Raw genomic sequence first — 16,119 nt, 5'->3', positions numbered from 1 at the left:
TGTCTATGATGTTGTATTAGAGTATATTAACCAAAATTTACTGTTCTTACTTTTTACTTTTTTAGACCCATTATTCTCAGGAAACTGGAATGGTCCTGACTATTTGTTGAGGAGGGCTTGGGAGGATGAAGACTATATTAATATCACAGTATGCCCATGGATTCATGTTTTATAATTATAGGAAAAACATGTAGTTAAAGGAATTGACCCCCAGAGTGAGGGATCGATCCTAGTGCAGATCTGTGACCCTGAGGTTGGAAATTGATGGGCTCCCAAGTGAAAAGAGAGGTGCCTCGTTCCCATTGGCTTGTAGAGAATGCCTGTAAGCTCGGTTCAGCCAATAGCAAAGTGTTAGAATTAACCCTATCCCTCCCATAACTGTTCAGAGTGATAAAGTCACCTAGTCTAGAGCAAGTAGCAAAGGGCTGCCTTTAAACAGTCAATCAGTAGTTGCCCCCATGAATCTGACATACATTCCTCCGTGAAAGTACACAACATGAGTGAGAAGATTGAACACACATAGAAAATACATGAGGTCAAAGACATTCACACCTCCTGCACTGTAGGTCCCTAATGTATTTTGTTGTCTCTGATGTCCTCACGCTGCTCCACCCTGGATGCAGCATGTCTGCTGGTCAAGTCACTCACTTTGGCTCCCAGTGATTCCATTGGCTGGACTGGGAAAGTAGGGGAGGGAATCAATTGATCAGGGATACCCTGAATTCTCCCTCTTCCCTTCAACCTCTCTCACACTTACAAGCAATAATCCATGGCTTTATTGCAGTATTATTCTGGCAGGCCATTTGGTGTGGGGAAAAGAATACTTGTCTTGGACTCATGAGATCTGAGTTCAAATATTGGCTCTGATACTTACTAGCTTTATGACCTTGGACAAGTTCCTCATATAAATAATTATTGCATTACCTTCTTTGCATTAATATAAATTTTTTTGAAAATCCAAGAGTGACATATAATATATATATATAATACATATATAAAATTATGATAGTTTCACCTCCCCCTTTCCCAAATAAGTAGATCAAATTATTTTTATTTTACCAAGTAAACCCCAAAGAGAAGCTTAATATTCACGTTGTTCGTGATCTGTCTTATCAGTTTTGTTTTTCTTGGAAATTTTTTTTAATCTAGCAAAAAAGTATGCAAAATTTGGAGTGAGTCCAACTATTCGTAGCATTTGTATGAGGTGGTCTTCTCAATATGTTACAGAGATCGCACATTTTGAAACAGAAAGTTTGTGGTTCCTTTACTGAGTTTTGGGTTCGCGCCTAGTCTAAATGTAATCCAGGAATTCTAATATTTCAAGACATATATCTTCGATGGACACTTTGTTCCAAACCCTGATCTTCTCTCAGGAGCATTCAACTAAGGCCAAAGACTTAGTGTTTCTGACCAATTTATGGCCAGGCTTATCCTATAAACCAGTTTGCTGGAATACGTTAATAGATAATGGGAAGAGTGTTTGGTGTCTGTAACTTTCGCTGTCCATTAAGAAAGATGTTGATTCCTTAGTTGTGTTTCTACTTCAGAAATTTATAATTGCTTTAAATTACACATTATTTCGTGGGTTTAGGTTAATAGCCTTTGTGTAATTTTTATCCCTCCCCCTTTGATCCCCCATTAATTGTCGTTTTCATTTAAATTAATGAAAAAAACTTTTAGCATTTTTTTTGGTAGATCTTGTTTAGCCAGCATCTCAGAACTCTGTTGTTATTATTTCTCCCCTAATAATTTTCCCTGTTCCTAACTTGTAGTGCTTTTTACTACCTAAAGATTTAGAGATTGTACTGAATGGAAAGAAGGAATTTTCTAGTAAAGAAATATCTTTACACCAAAGTTCTTCAATCACAGTTTTGAAGTCTTAGCGGTGTGAGAGGGGTAGGCATTGTCATTGCCCCAGGCAAAAGAAACCAGCTATTAAAAGGACTCCTCTTTTAGGCATCTTTAAATTACCATGAATTATTCAGGATTAGCCCTACCAGGATATGGTAAATAGAAGAAATTATTTCTGTAGATTTCTTTCAGATCTTTGATTTGATTTGTTGTTATTCAGTCCTGTCATCTTCATTTTCTAGGCAACAATACTGGAAGAGTTTGCCATTTCCTTCTCCAGCTCTGATGCAAATAAGGTTACTACCTGACTTGCCCAGGGTCACATAGCTAAGAAGTGTCTGAAGCCAGATTTGAACTCATGAAGATGAGCCTTCCTGGCTCCAGGCCTAGCCCTCTATCCACTGTACCACCTAGCTGCCCTTGATTAGATTACTTTAGCGTTGTAAGTCAGACCTTAGCCTGTTGACTAGGTTGCTACCCCAATTTCTTTGACCTTCTAGTATATCTCTGTTTGTATAAAAATCCTCTGTATTGAAGTCATCTTTCTGGACTTCAGGCTTCTTATGTATGATGTAAATTTTGGAGTCTTATTTTAAACCCATTCATCTAAACAAGATCTGAGTCTTGTTTTAGATACATAATAGCTGTGACCCTAGGCAAGTCATTGTAAGATAAGGATAACAATAGCATCGGTCTCACAGGCTGGCTATGAGGACTCAGTGATAGAATGGATGTAAAGTGCTTTGCAAGCTTTAAAAAATATTCTATGAATGCTGGCTATTATTATTATATCCAGCTCAGAAATAAATGGAACATTCCATTGAACGTAATTTTTAAAAAAAATTTTTAACAGAGATACAATATAGGATGCTCTGTCTTAGAAGGCTAAATGTTTTTCTGAATTTAGTCAACTCTAACATATTCATGTCACCCAAAAATGGCATCATCAGAGGGAAAAATATTGGCTTTAATGCACAGTTTATGTGTTATTTTCCCGTCTTAGACAATATATTTGTTGAATGTCAATCACAGGCTAAGTCCATTGTGTTTTCCAAATAATTTTAACATATAAAATGAGAAGTCATGATGCTAGTTACCACTTCCTACATATAGCAATACTTTAAGGGATCTCTAATCTGGTGGATGTGAGGATTGTCTCAGATGGTGCAAATTGCAAGGTATCCAGGCTTTCTCATCTATTTATTTCCTCCCAGAGGGGCCTAGCGAATATCCTAAAGGCATTCCCCTAGGTCTTAACATTATTCAACACTCAGGTTGTCTGCCTGGTAACTTACCACTTCCTACCGACCTTGAGATGTCTTCTGGGCATTCATAATTTATACATTATTGACCACATAATTCCGCATATGTGTAGCTGTCATCCAAAGCCGGTGCAGGGTAGAAGGAGGCTTCTTTGCCTTACCCAGAAGCACAAAGATGACACTGTAGAACCCCCAGTGGATTCTGTATGTGCCTGATGTTATGCTGGTGTAGATCACCATGGGTATATAAATACACATTCCAGCCTCTGGTAGCAGATCCATTTATCCTCTACCTATGGTAAATTTTCTGAGCCTCAATTTTCTCACTTGTAAAATGAGAGTATTGAGCTAGATTATGTTTAAGGTCCCTTCAAGTTCTAAAATTGTTTAGGTATTGTTATAGAAAGTGGTTCTGGGGAGAGTATGAGAGAGAGATACTTGGAAATATGGGTATTAGCGGATCCAAAACATATCAATAAAAACTTTAACAATTTATTCACGTATTTATGCAAGAGTATGAATAAATATAGTGATCCATACACCTGTTTAACCATTCTGCCCATGTGACGTGACCTCATAGGGCTGAAATCTATTGCCTATACTAGTAGCTTTAGAGAAAATGCTATGGTCTTCTAAGATTACATTTTTTAATAGACATGTGCTTCAGACAAAAGGAGTAGAGGAAAACTTTTCATCTCTGGCCAGAGTAGTACATCAGTTTTCAACTCTGAATTTGTATTGGGTGATATTCCCAGAGAAGCTTAAGTTATAATATATATATATATATATATATATATATATATATATATATATATATACATATATGTACATATATATATATATATATATATTGCTCATTGAAAAGATGGAAATATTGAATCCAGTTTCCTAAAGCTTAATTATTTTCCTTCTTTATCTCTTTTCCTACCGTCAATAATATTTACAACTATGATGGTTTGTGGGCAGCTGGGTGGCACAGTAGATAGAATGCCAGGCCTGGAATTAGGAAGACCTGAGTTCAAACCCAGCCTTAGACATTTAATACCTGTGTGACTCTGGGCAAACTGCTTAACCCTCACTTTTCTCATCTGTAAAATGAGCTGGAGAAGGAAATGGCCAACCACTCCAGTATCTCTGCCAAGAAAATCCTGAGCAGGGTCACGAAGAATCAGACATGACTGAAAAGACTGAACAACATTATAAAATGCTTCTATATATAATTTATCAATCTGAAGCAATACTCTTCTGTCCTTTCTCGTTTCTCAGAAAATGAGAAAACTAAATGAGAAAACTAAAGCCCAGAGAAGTTAAGTAAAATACCTAAAATCACTCGGGAAGTTAACGACAGAGCTTAGATCTGAACCCAGAACACCTGACTCTAAACCTAGGATCCATAATAAATTCTGTTTTTAAAAAATTGCATAGCATCGACTTGTTACAGAAATGGATTTTAAGTGAGTAGTCAAGGGCCTTAAGTCCATGCCTTGTGAGCATCAGTGGAAAAAACTGGTGACGTTAAGCTTAAAATAGAGAACACTTGGGTAAAAGGATGCAATAGCCGTTTTCAAGTATTTCAAGGACTGGCCTGTGGAAGATGGAGTAGATGGGTTGCTTCTCTTCGGCACCAGAAGACAGAAGCAGCATAAAAGGGAAGATATTGCTGAGGGGCAAATTTAGGCTTGAGGTACAGAAACCTTTCGAATAGCTAGAGCTTTGCAAAAGTAGAATGAGGCTTGCTTTAGGGGGAGTGGGCTCCTCCTCATCGATGGTCTTCAGGCACAGGGCTAATGATACTTTTTTTTTTTGCAAAGTGGGGTTAAGTGACTTGCCCAGGGTCACACAGCTAGTAAGTGCCAAGTGTTTGGTCTGAGGTCAGATTTCAACTCAGGTCCTCCTGACTTCAGGGCCAGTGCTCTATCCACTGCACTACCTACCTGCCCCAGGGCTGATGATACTTGTTGGCTGTGTTAGGCAGTAGATTGTTGAAGGGGGTGTAACCTAGACCAGAATTCTGGCTGGGGCAGTGCCTTCCAACTCTGAAATGCCGTGGTTATATAAACACCAGGTGATCTATAATGAAGTCATGGCCGACAGATGAGGCTAAAAGTTCTTTACATAGTAAAGAGAAACTTATTCATAAAGATAGCTGTTAACAATGCCTTGGACAGTGGAAGAAGCAGAGTAATAACAAATAAAAATCTCCACTTCTTTCCCATTCTCTTATACTCCCATTTCATTCTCAAGGGTTAGGTGTTACTATGCAGATAGGTATCATAGTCGATAGAGCATCCCTCATCTGCTTAGAATCAGGAAATATCATCTTCGTGAGTTCAAATCCAGCCTTAGATGTTGACTAGCTGTGTGACCCTAAGCAAGGAACTTAACCCTTTTGCTTCAGTTTCCTTATGTGTAAAATGAGCCGGAAAAGAAAAGAGCAGGATTTCTTAGTGTATTCAGACAATCCTTATTAGTAGCTTAGAGCCTTGGAAAGGTAGCTTGGCATCACTAAACTTCATCTTATTCATCTATAAAATGTGTATAATATAACTCATGCTAGCTGTCTTATTACAGAGATGTTGTAAAAACAGTAATTCTTGTACCTCAAAGCATTATATGAATCTGAGCTTATTATTTGAAATCAAAGGACAAGGGCTCTAATCCTGGCACAACTTACTTACTGCTTACATCTTCAGGATGTCTGAGCCTTGATTTTCTCAACTGTAACATAAGTATTTGGAGATAGTTGTTACCTAAGAAGAATTATATCTCTAAGTCTTAAGATTCTGTGTTCCTTTAGCCCTCGTCTCCCCATGGTCCTTGAGGTCCATATCTTATACATCTCTATCCCTCAGGACACCTAGGAGCACAGCGTACATGCTCAGTAAATTCTCGTTGACTCTGACTGCATAATCAGAGTAGTTTTGAGTTCCATCAGTATTCAGGCCACAATCCTTACAATATTGCATGTGTCTTGCCTTCTTTGCTTGTGATTGTAGTAAACTGTCTCCTCCTTTTTATGGTTTTATCTCCTATTTGTGAAGACTTCGCTATTACAGCAAATCTGCCTTTTAAGACAGTCCAAGGAGCATAAAGCCATAATTGTTTGGAAAAAAATTACTGCACACAGATAAACAGTAACTTATCTTCTTTCTGCAAGATTTAGTAGCTCTGCTTATGCTGCAAAATGTACCATTGAGAAACAGTCTTACTCAATGTTATTGTTACCTTAGGAGAGTTGACATCCAAGTGTGTCATCCAGAGAGATTTCTCTTCTATCAGGAGCTTAGATCATACTGAAAGCTTACAACAGCCAACAGAACACCCTGAAGCTCTCAACAGAAGTGTTAGAGGTATCAAACAATCAAAAAACATATATTAGGTGCCCATTATGTGCCAGGCACTGGTATAGCATATTTTTTTTTCCTGTAGATGCAAATATTGCCAATTAACCTGGCCCAGGCTCTAAGCTACTAATAAGGATTGTCTGAATACACTAAGAAATCCTTCTTCAAATGCCTCTGACAAGAACAGAAGAAGCATATTCTAGGAATTTCCCTCCCATGCCTATACAATTCCTACATGCATCAAATGTAGCCCTGAAGTTCAATGTATGGGACAATTGTTAATAAATAAGTTTCCCTTGGGGCACAGTATTCAGATCGACTTTAATAAGAAATCAGTATATCATAGAAGTATTGACACATACAAATGAGGTCACATAAGTGTTATTTAATGCTAAAGAAATAAACTCTTAAGAATAGCTCACTACTTGTGGCACCATGTTTTAAGTATCACCCCTCTGCCCCTAGAAGTTGCTTTAAAATTGCTTTGAAACAAAATCTGTAAGCCTGACTCTTATTTTGACTCATTAGTCAAGGTTTGGACCTCTGGCAAATCCAAAGGTTCAGTGTGACACTGAGATTATGGGTTTTTTTCTTTTCCCAGCCAGTTCCCACATTGATTGATGGTGTTTGGCATTTTGCCTTCTTGTTGTTTGTTGTGTTATTACAACAGAAAGCATTTTCAAAAGCTACATTTATCAAGTTGTCATAATAGTTTGGCTTGCATAGCTATCTACCAAGAGAAGAATAAATTTCTCCCCTAACACTAATCTGTTTGAGCCACATGCTAAGGAAGCGGTGGAGAACTCATAGGAGTCCTGCAGTGGGACTATGGGACTTTTTGACTGAATGCTTGAGTGAAAGCTATGTTTTGTATATGTTTTTTAAAGTTATTATATTTAGAGTGAAACCACAATAAGGTTTTCTGTCTTTTCCTGAGTTTATAGCTAATTTTCAGTTGTATATTTGGTGGGGGTATGTACTTTGAGAGAATATTTGATTTAATTTAATAACAATAACCTCAAGTACTTTAATAGTTAAAGTACATTTTCCTTATGACAATCCTATGAGGTGGCTAGCATGGGTATTATCATCTCCATTTTACAGATGAGGCTCGAAGATTGAATGAGTTGTCCACAGCCCCACTGTTAAAGTGTCAGAACCAGAATTTGAGCCCCAGGATTCCTGATTCCAAGTCAAGTATTCTTTCCACTACCCCCTGGCTGCCACTTCAGAATTTTCATGATTCGGAGATGATACAGCAATCTGACAATAGTTATTGGCCTGATTGTCTGAAAATGAATGGTGAATCACTGGTAGCTAGAAAAGCAAAAAAAAATTGGAATCAACTATAAAATTCACTTTTCAGTTTAAACATCAGAAATTTTGCAGATGTACTTAATAGTACTTGGTGTGAATTATTCTCAGAGACAATGCAATAGTCAAAGTCATCATCTAGTCGTAATAACAAAGCACTTACTGGGCACAGATGCTGAATATTTCAAGAAGCATTACCAAATATGAATATAGACAGTAGTATGGCAAAGAGAATTTTAGAAGGGAGGGTTATAAAATTTACTAATAGTACAGCACACTTGGCATCAGGCTTGCCTTAGATGAGGAAGATTTCATCTAAGCAGTATTTTCTTAACATTTTGAAAAAAAAAGGAAAGGCCACTGTATCACAGATGAGTGGAAGGGCGCTGTTTCACACATGGAATATACTTGCAGAAGAGGGAATGAAGAAAGAAAAGGTAAATACTGATCCTGAGTAGATAATAGATTTTTTGTTCAGTCATTTCAGTCATGTCTGACTCTTCAAGACCCCATTTGAGGTTTTCTTGGCAAAGATACTAGAATGGCTTGCCATTTCCTTCTCCAGATAATTTTACAGACAAGGACCTGAGGAACAGGGTCACACAGCTAAGTGTCTGAGGCCAGATTTGAACTCATGAAATGAGTCTTCCTAACTCTAGTCCTGGCTCTCTGTCTACTGTGCAACCTAGCTCCCCTAATCATAGAGTAGTAAGAGCAAAAAGGGATGTAGGAATAACATCTGGCAAGATTGCCCCTTAAATAAACTACCCCCCGGCAAATTAAGTACCTTGTGCATGAATCATTATCTTTATATAGTTGTTGTCCTTCATACTCTAAGAGGACCAAAATGACATCACTATAATTATCTTTATGTAGCTAGCTAATGTACAGCTTTAATGGAACATCCATTGCATAGATCTCTTGGGGTCCACAGCTGAAGAGTAATTTAGGACTATCTCCTTCAAAGCTCAGATCAGGTGCCACTTTCTATAGGAATCCCATGCTAATCCCCAGCTTCTAATTGCTAGTACCCTTCCCTGGAAATCATTTTGTATATTTTTTAATTTAACTTTCTATATACATGTTGTTTGCCATGATAGAATGTAAATCCTTGAAGAAAAAGCCTGTTTCACTTATGTCTTCATATCCTCAGCATCTAGAATAGTTCTTGGCACTTACTAGACACTTAATAAGTTTTTGTTCAGTTAAATGAGTAACAACGAACCTCTCAGACAGACCCAATCTAGGCATACATGCTCCCATTTTCACACACATTAATACTTACTTCTGTGTTGCTCAATTTTGTTTTAGTGACTATTCAGAGTAATATAATAGTATGAACTTAAAAAAAAATCTTACATTGATGTTTTGGCTTGTGAAAAATGAAAACAGTCCTAATCAGCAAACCTCACAGACAGGGGTGTTTGTTGAAGGGTACAAGATTCTCAGGTCTTCCTAATATCTTTAGGAAAAACCTCAGAAATGTGGGAGTGTTATAAATAGTTTCTTTGGGCAACCTCTGACTGCATAAATCTGCTAAAAATTCAAATGTTTATATGAAGGGATGAAGAAAAAATAGTTATTCAAAAGCTATATGAAATCCCTGATCTGGCTGTAAATTTGCTTGTCTTCTTTAATCCACGGTCATTTTAGGACCAATAGTCTAAATGGCCTGGGGTCCTTCTGGCTTGAATCTCTAAGATGGTTTTATGTCTACTTTCTCTCTCTTAAAGTGCTCATTCTTTCCTTTTGAATGACTAAAAGGGTTTTTTTGGGGGGTTGGGGGAAAGATATATAAGCAGATGGACTCTCCTATTTCAAAATTCTTTGCCCCTGATCCCATATTTGAAAATCAAGAGCGATCCAGAGCAGTAACCTGTTTTTACTTAACACTCCTCTGTTTTTTTTATAGTCCAAAGGTAAGAGTCTGGATCTTTATAGGAGCTGAATACAAATGGTGTTGTTCTGGAGAGCCCTCTGGTTTTAGGTTACATGGTCCCATGTCCTCTTACTAGGGGTAGGTCTGGCTCGACCTTCAGAAGGATGCATTTGTTCACAGAGGAGCTACTCTTTCAGCAAGGAAAAATGTACAAGTAGAAGCAGCCTAAGGTACTTGAATTATCAAAGAGAGTTTGTTTATTCATAATAAGGGCTAAACATGAGTCATCCTCTCCCTTTTAAAGAATTAGACAATATGAATTGGGGTGGGGGGAGGGGAGGAACGAAAGCCAACCTAATCGCTGGAGCTTGGAAAAAAGAATTTTAAATTTTCCATAGCAATTCATCTGTTCCAAGGTTGGTAATCATTGAATCATTGAAACTGAGATAACATCAGGATTTTGAGAAGTGGAAGAAGTGGTACAGTTTGTTCTGTGCTAATGAGGGACGAAGAAACTGTGCCTTCAGCTTACCTCAGCTTTGTTATAAGTCTGCTTAAAGAAGATTGCCACACTACATATAAAGGGTTATGTCCTTTTTTTGAGGGGTAGGGGGTGGGTAATTGGTTAGGATTAAATACTGGCTACCAGGAAGAGTTGATATGATAAACGAAAATAAAAAATAAATTTTCATCAAAACGTTTGCTCTAGATATACTCACTTACTTTGTTGTCATAGCTGAGGTTGCCAGACTCTGATTCTATGCATCTACACCAGGAGACACTTTCCCTATTATGATTGCATAGTTACGGAGAGAAGGCACAGTCACTTAGATGCTCCATTATGAATGCTCCATAACAACTCCAAAATGATTTGAGAGCTGAGATTTTCTATGTTTGTTTTCATTCCCAGAGGTGAATTTTATTTTGTTTAAATGTGAAGGAAACTATTTGGCTGTTTTATATTAATGAAGTGTAAAAATAAATGACATTTTCACCATTCAATTCTCATATGAGTCTTTGGTGCCCAGATAAATCAATAATTCTCTGAATGTAGTACTTCAGTTGGTGAGAGTACAGTCCTCATTTTAGAATAGTCACTCTGTTAATTTCAGTGAAATTTTTATTCTGTTTTAACAAAGTCAATCTTTTGTAAAATGATGAACTCTATTAAGTTATACAATTAGCACATGGAAATTTCACCAATAAATATTGATATATATATATATATATATTTTAAATACTAAGACAAGAGCCAAAAGACCTCTTTGACACATATAGACTATATAGGAATCCCTCACTTTTTATAAATATACTTAATCAAATTCTAGAGTTCAATAAATCATTAATTAAAGATTCATGGTAAATAAGAGCCCTCTTTTCTTTCACCAGCTTTATTACTGAAGCATCTCACACGTTATTTTGTTCCTTGTCCCATTGCTGGATGACTTGAAGATAACCTCTGTAGCCCACAGCCCAATGATTAGCCCTGTGTCACACTGAACAAATGCTATTTTGCTGAGCTAACACCCAGTAATGAGGACACCAGCTTTCAACTAAATAAACGTAACACTCGATTCTCAGTAGAATGGGACATTTACAAGCACACTTTAATAATTTGCTGATCATTATCAGATGTTAGCTGTTGGACACTGTTGTATCCTAGCAGACATTATGGCAAATGGCCATTGCTAAACAGGGATTAAATATTTCAATCCATAGAGATGTATATAGTTACGATCTATTATCCAGGGATACGTAAATGCACTCCATAGGTGCTAACAGTTGAAAAAGTCTTAGAAAGAGCCAATAAATGCAGTTGCATAAAAGATAAAATAATTGCCTTGGAATTGAAGTTAATGCTAAGACTGAAATTGGTGAAAAATTTAGCAGCATTGTTAAAAATTTAGAGATTGACAACTTAACAGTCAGAAGATGGAAGATGGGGGCAGCCAGGTGGCGCAGTGAATAGAGCTCTGGCCTTGGAGTCAGGAGGACCTGAGTTCAAATCCAGCCTCAGACACTTAACACTTACTAGCTGTATGACCCTGGGCAAGTCACTTAACCCCAAATGCCTCACCAAAAAGCAAAAAGAAAAATGGAAGATGGAACTGGATGGGTATCAAAGTGCCTAATAATCTTGAGCAGATTGCTTAATCTCTCTGAGCCTCAGTGTTTCCATCTATAAAATGAGATGGTTGGATTAGATGAACTCTAAGATTTCTTTCATTTCAGTTCCTCTGTAGGTAGTTAATAAATATTTGTTGAAACAGATTGGATCGTATTTTCACTTCCTCTTTAAAAAAAAAGTTATTTATTTTCAAAATACCATAATAGTTGTGTTGATGTTTTGAGTATTACTGCATGTGCTTTCTTAACAAGACAATTTTTAAGTGCAGTTTTTTAGAAATATACATGTGTTGTATTATTTAATATTAGTAAGTATATGGGCTGAGAAATCTTATCCTTCCATGTAACACCTCTCTAATTTTATAATGAAATCAAAGGGAAAATAAGATTCATTGAAAAGAAATGTGCTTTATAGAAAACTTTGCTCTAGTATGTCTTTTCTCTCAGATGACAAAGATTTCTAAGCATGTATCATAAGTATTTGGGGAGTAAGTAGAATTATAGTAGCAATGAAATCTAGTATCAGCTCCTACTCTAGTGAAGGAATAGATTAGTCCTAATTAGTGTAGATAATGAATCTCATGGAAGTGGTAACATTATTTGAATTTGCATTGCATTATTTCCATTGGGCTGGAACCAGTTGCCGTATTTTACACAATTATAACTTTGAATAGTGTGAATTAAAATAGGTTCATCTATTTCATGGGATTTATCATCGTACTAATCAGAACCTAGATGTAATATCTCTTTAAGCTAGTCTTTCCAAGGTTAATTTGGTCACGAAACACTTTTGGTCTTGAAATGTATTGAAAGAATACAAAAAGACTTGTCTAAGGAGCCAAGGGAACCCACAACAATAGAAGAAGGCCAGAGAAATTATAGATCAATGTAAAATAAAGTCTATTTTCATACCCTGATATTGCTACATGTATTAATTATTTTTAATAGACATGGATTTTGGTAAGAATGCGACTGGCATTATCCTTAGACTATTAGAGCTAACGAAAATCTGATTGGTCATCTGGCCCATTGCTCTCACTTCATAGATGAAAAAACAAAATTCTATGGTTGTGAATCAACTTACTCAAGGTTACATTGTTAAGTGGGAAAGTTGGGACTTAAATCCAGATCTTCTGATTTCATGTCTAATGTTCTTCCCACTATTCCACACTAGCTCTGGATTGCTTATCCATGAACACCAGGGATGTGTGGTTTGGGATTGGGATAATCTAGTTTAGATAATAAACAGTTTGGGATAATCTAGTTTAAATCTGATCATTTTAATATTTGTTAATAGTTATTTGAAAGAGGAAGTCTACTGCATTAGTGACAAAAAAAAGATCCTTATTATTCAAGAGAGTTGGGCCATAGTTTCATTACTTGTAAAATACAGAGTTGGACTCTGATGATCATATAAGGTCTCAGCCATAAAATTCCAAAGTTTGGAACGTGCATAATTATTATTTCTTCTTTTTCTGACATAGGAGCTGTGAAGGACGTAATATTCGATATAGAACCTGCAGCAATGTGGTAAGTGTAAGATTCTATGAGTGTAATAACACTTAATGTTTCAATACTGGACACAACCAAAGCATTTTAAGTGTTTCTTGGAGGCAGGGATTGTGATGGTGGTAAAAGAGTAAAAGCAGAATAAAAGATGAATTATCTAATAACCAACCAGAAAAACCTAAGAAACCAGTATTTCCCCCCTATATTCCAAGACAAATCTTTAATCCGTTGACCAGAATGCTAACTGAAAACCATGCCATAGGATGATCATTTGAAGAAATTGAGGAAGTTTAGCCTAAACAAGAGAAGGTTTAGGAAGATCATAAATGCTGCCTTCAAAGAACATCCAAGTTTGTTCTCCTTGGTCCCAGAAGGAAGAACTAAGAACACTGGACAGAAGATGCAGAAAGGTCAATTTGGGCTCCATACAAGACAAAATTGCCTAAGACTTTGAGCTGCCCCAAAATAGTATGGGCTGCCTTAGGAGATGATGGGTTCCCCATTACTGGAGATCTTTAATCAAAGGCAAGATGACCACTTATCAGTGATGTTGTAGAGAGGAGTCTTGGTTAGGTACAGGTTGGACTAGAATCCATCAGTGATTTCCTTCAAACTCGGGTTAGGTGATTCTGTAACTGAAATATTCCAGCTGCTTCAGAGTAAGAAAGGGGTGCAGGAGGAAAGGGAAGTTCACAATGCTTTTGAAAACTGATATAAATCACAGCTCTGTCATTCACTAAGAGGTCTTGTGAAAGTGTGTGAGAAGTCAAAAAAAGGGAGGGAAACTACCTGGGGCAATGTGAATGAATTATTAGTTAATGGGAATACCTATTTAGGGTGGCAAGGGAAGAGAAGGTGGTAACCACTCCTAGCCTTCGTGCTCTTCCTACCTATTCTGCCCTTGTGGCACATAACAAAGCTGATGCTGGGGTTTGATGGATGGTTAGGAATAGGTGAAAGGGTATTTTTTAGTTTTGTAAGGATATATCAATTGAATCAAATTCAGAAACAAAATAAACAATTTTCTGAAATCAAAGACAGCATAGTTCATTAATGGCTGTTGCATCTTCTATATAACAATCTTAAGTTTATAGGGTTTTTTCTGTAAACATACCATTATTTCATTAAGAATGTCTGGTACAGTGAAAAGGATGCGAGTCCTGAGGTCGAAGGACCTGGATCCAAATATTACTTCTTACCTTAATTACCTGGGTGACCTTGGGCAAATTACTTAATTTCTTTGGGTCTCTATTTCCTCAACTGCAAAGTGAGGGAGATTCACTAAATGGTTTTTGAAGTTCCTTCCAGCTTGAGTGAGTGCTGTATAGTTCTGTGTTTTTCGTGACTACTAGATGAACTTTATTTTAGACTTTTAATTTCCAGTAACTACCACAATGTTTCATATATAATAAATGCATGTTGAAGTTAATTTTTTCCAGCCTACTGAATCTTAGGATAGTAGATTGGGAAAGGACCATTGAGAAAACATCTACCTCCTCCAGCTTCCCAATTTCTGGTAGGTGAACATGTAAACTAGTCAGGGCAAGTAGCTACCTATTCTTTCCTTTAAAATCTCCAAGGAGAATCTGTGCTTTTTCCCATCTAATCTTTCTAAGAACTTTCATATCAATAAGTATACTGATAGATCTCGTAGTACTTAAACCCATTTATACTATGTGGATTAAATCTTTGCAATTTGTAGAGTAAAGCAGATTTTGAATCTTTTATGAGAACCTCAAGTCTTCAAATAACTTGTTCTTGATACTAGTGAAACTTTTCTCCGAGTTTTTCTGGCCACAACTCAAAAGTACCTTGCCAAAGCAAACCTCATGATATATTTTTGTGAAATAGATAGATTTTTAAAAAAAAGGAAACAGAAAGGCTGTTTTCATAGTCACATCCTAGTTTTTCAGTCTAATAATTTAGAATACTTCAGGTAAGCATCCTACTGCTAGATACTTGTTTAAACTGAAACTGAACTATGACCCTATTGCTATAAGATGAATCCTTAAAAGTGACTTCCTAAAAATGTGGTATTTAATATAACTCTTGTGTTATTTCTTTCTTTAGTGTTCCTGAAGTTTAATTACATGATTGCATATTAAGGAAATAGGTCCCATAATTTTTTATAGGAAAAAGTAAGGAAGATTTCTTTCACAAATGAATAAAGAATTACATGCATTTTTGTAAAACTTAATTAGAAGCCATATTAAGCCTGGGAAGCATAATTCCTGCCTATGTGAAGAGAAAATGAAAGAATTTCTTAATAAAACCATTGTTCCTGTGTGAATTAGATGAGTCAGGCCTTACTGTAATACAGTTTAGAATTTGGCCTTTCAAGAATTGGTAGAGCAAAACGAAATCTCAATTCACTGATTTATTGCCTGAATTTGTAAAGTGGGAGTGGATACAGGACAGTCTTGTTTTCTTAAGAGGGTTTTAATTCACTTCCACCCCTTATGAACAACTGAAAATTGCCCTACAGTGCCCTTTAAACCTTGATTTCCTGTTTACTCTTACACTTATTGCTCAAAATCTGTTCCTTTCTTCTCGCTGCTGCTTTTTCTCTTCTACTCTTGCTAACTACCCTCTTCTACCCCTGCCAAACCATGCAGTGTTAAATGAGTAGATGATCAGACCCCACAAGTTTATATGGAGTTTATCTAGCAACACTATGTCTAAAACCCTTGATTCAACCATCAAATTTCTTTTAGCTACTCTCCTGAGACAGTCTACCACTCATTTTAAAAATTCCAGAAAAGTAAAGTTTAACAAGCTCACTTGCAAAGATCATCAGGAAACTATGCCTTATGAGGAGCACTCCCAGGATGAC

General features: G+C 36.7%; 1 protein-coding gene across 1 annotated transcript in view; it reads left to right on the top strand.

The window, feature by feature from the left end:
- Positions 1 to 16,119, top strand: part of ADAMTSL1 (ADAMTS like 1) — a 409,980-nt gene that overhangs the window by 54,857 nt on the left and 339,004 nt on the right. Inside the window, 1 exon segment of the mRNA XM_078152482.1 lies at positions 13,262 to 13,307. Within this exon segment, the coding sequence (XP_078008608.1) occupies positions 13,262 to 13,307 (46 nt within the window).

The sequence above is a fragment of the Phascolarctos cinereus genome, unplaced genomic scaffold (genome assembly GCF_003287225.1).
Source record: "Phascolarctos cinereus isolate Bilbo 61053 unplaced genomic scaffold, phaCin_HiC Scaffold_4;HRSCAF=312, whole genome shotgun sequence".
Taxonomy (NCBI): domain Eukaryota; kingdom Metazoa; phylum Chordata; class Mammalia; order Diprotodontia; family Phascolarctidae; genus Phascolarctos; species Phascolarctos cinereus.
This window is presented reverse-complemented; position numbering and strand designations above follow the sequence as displayed.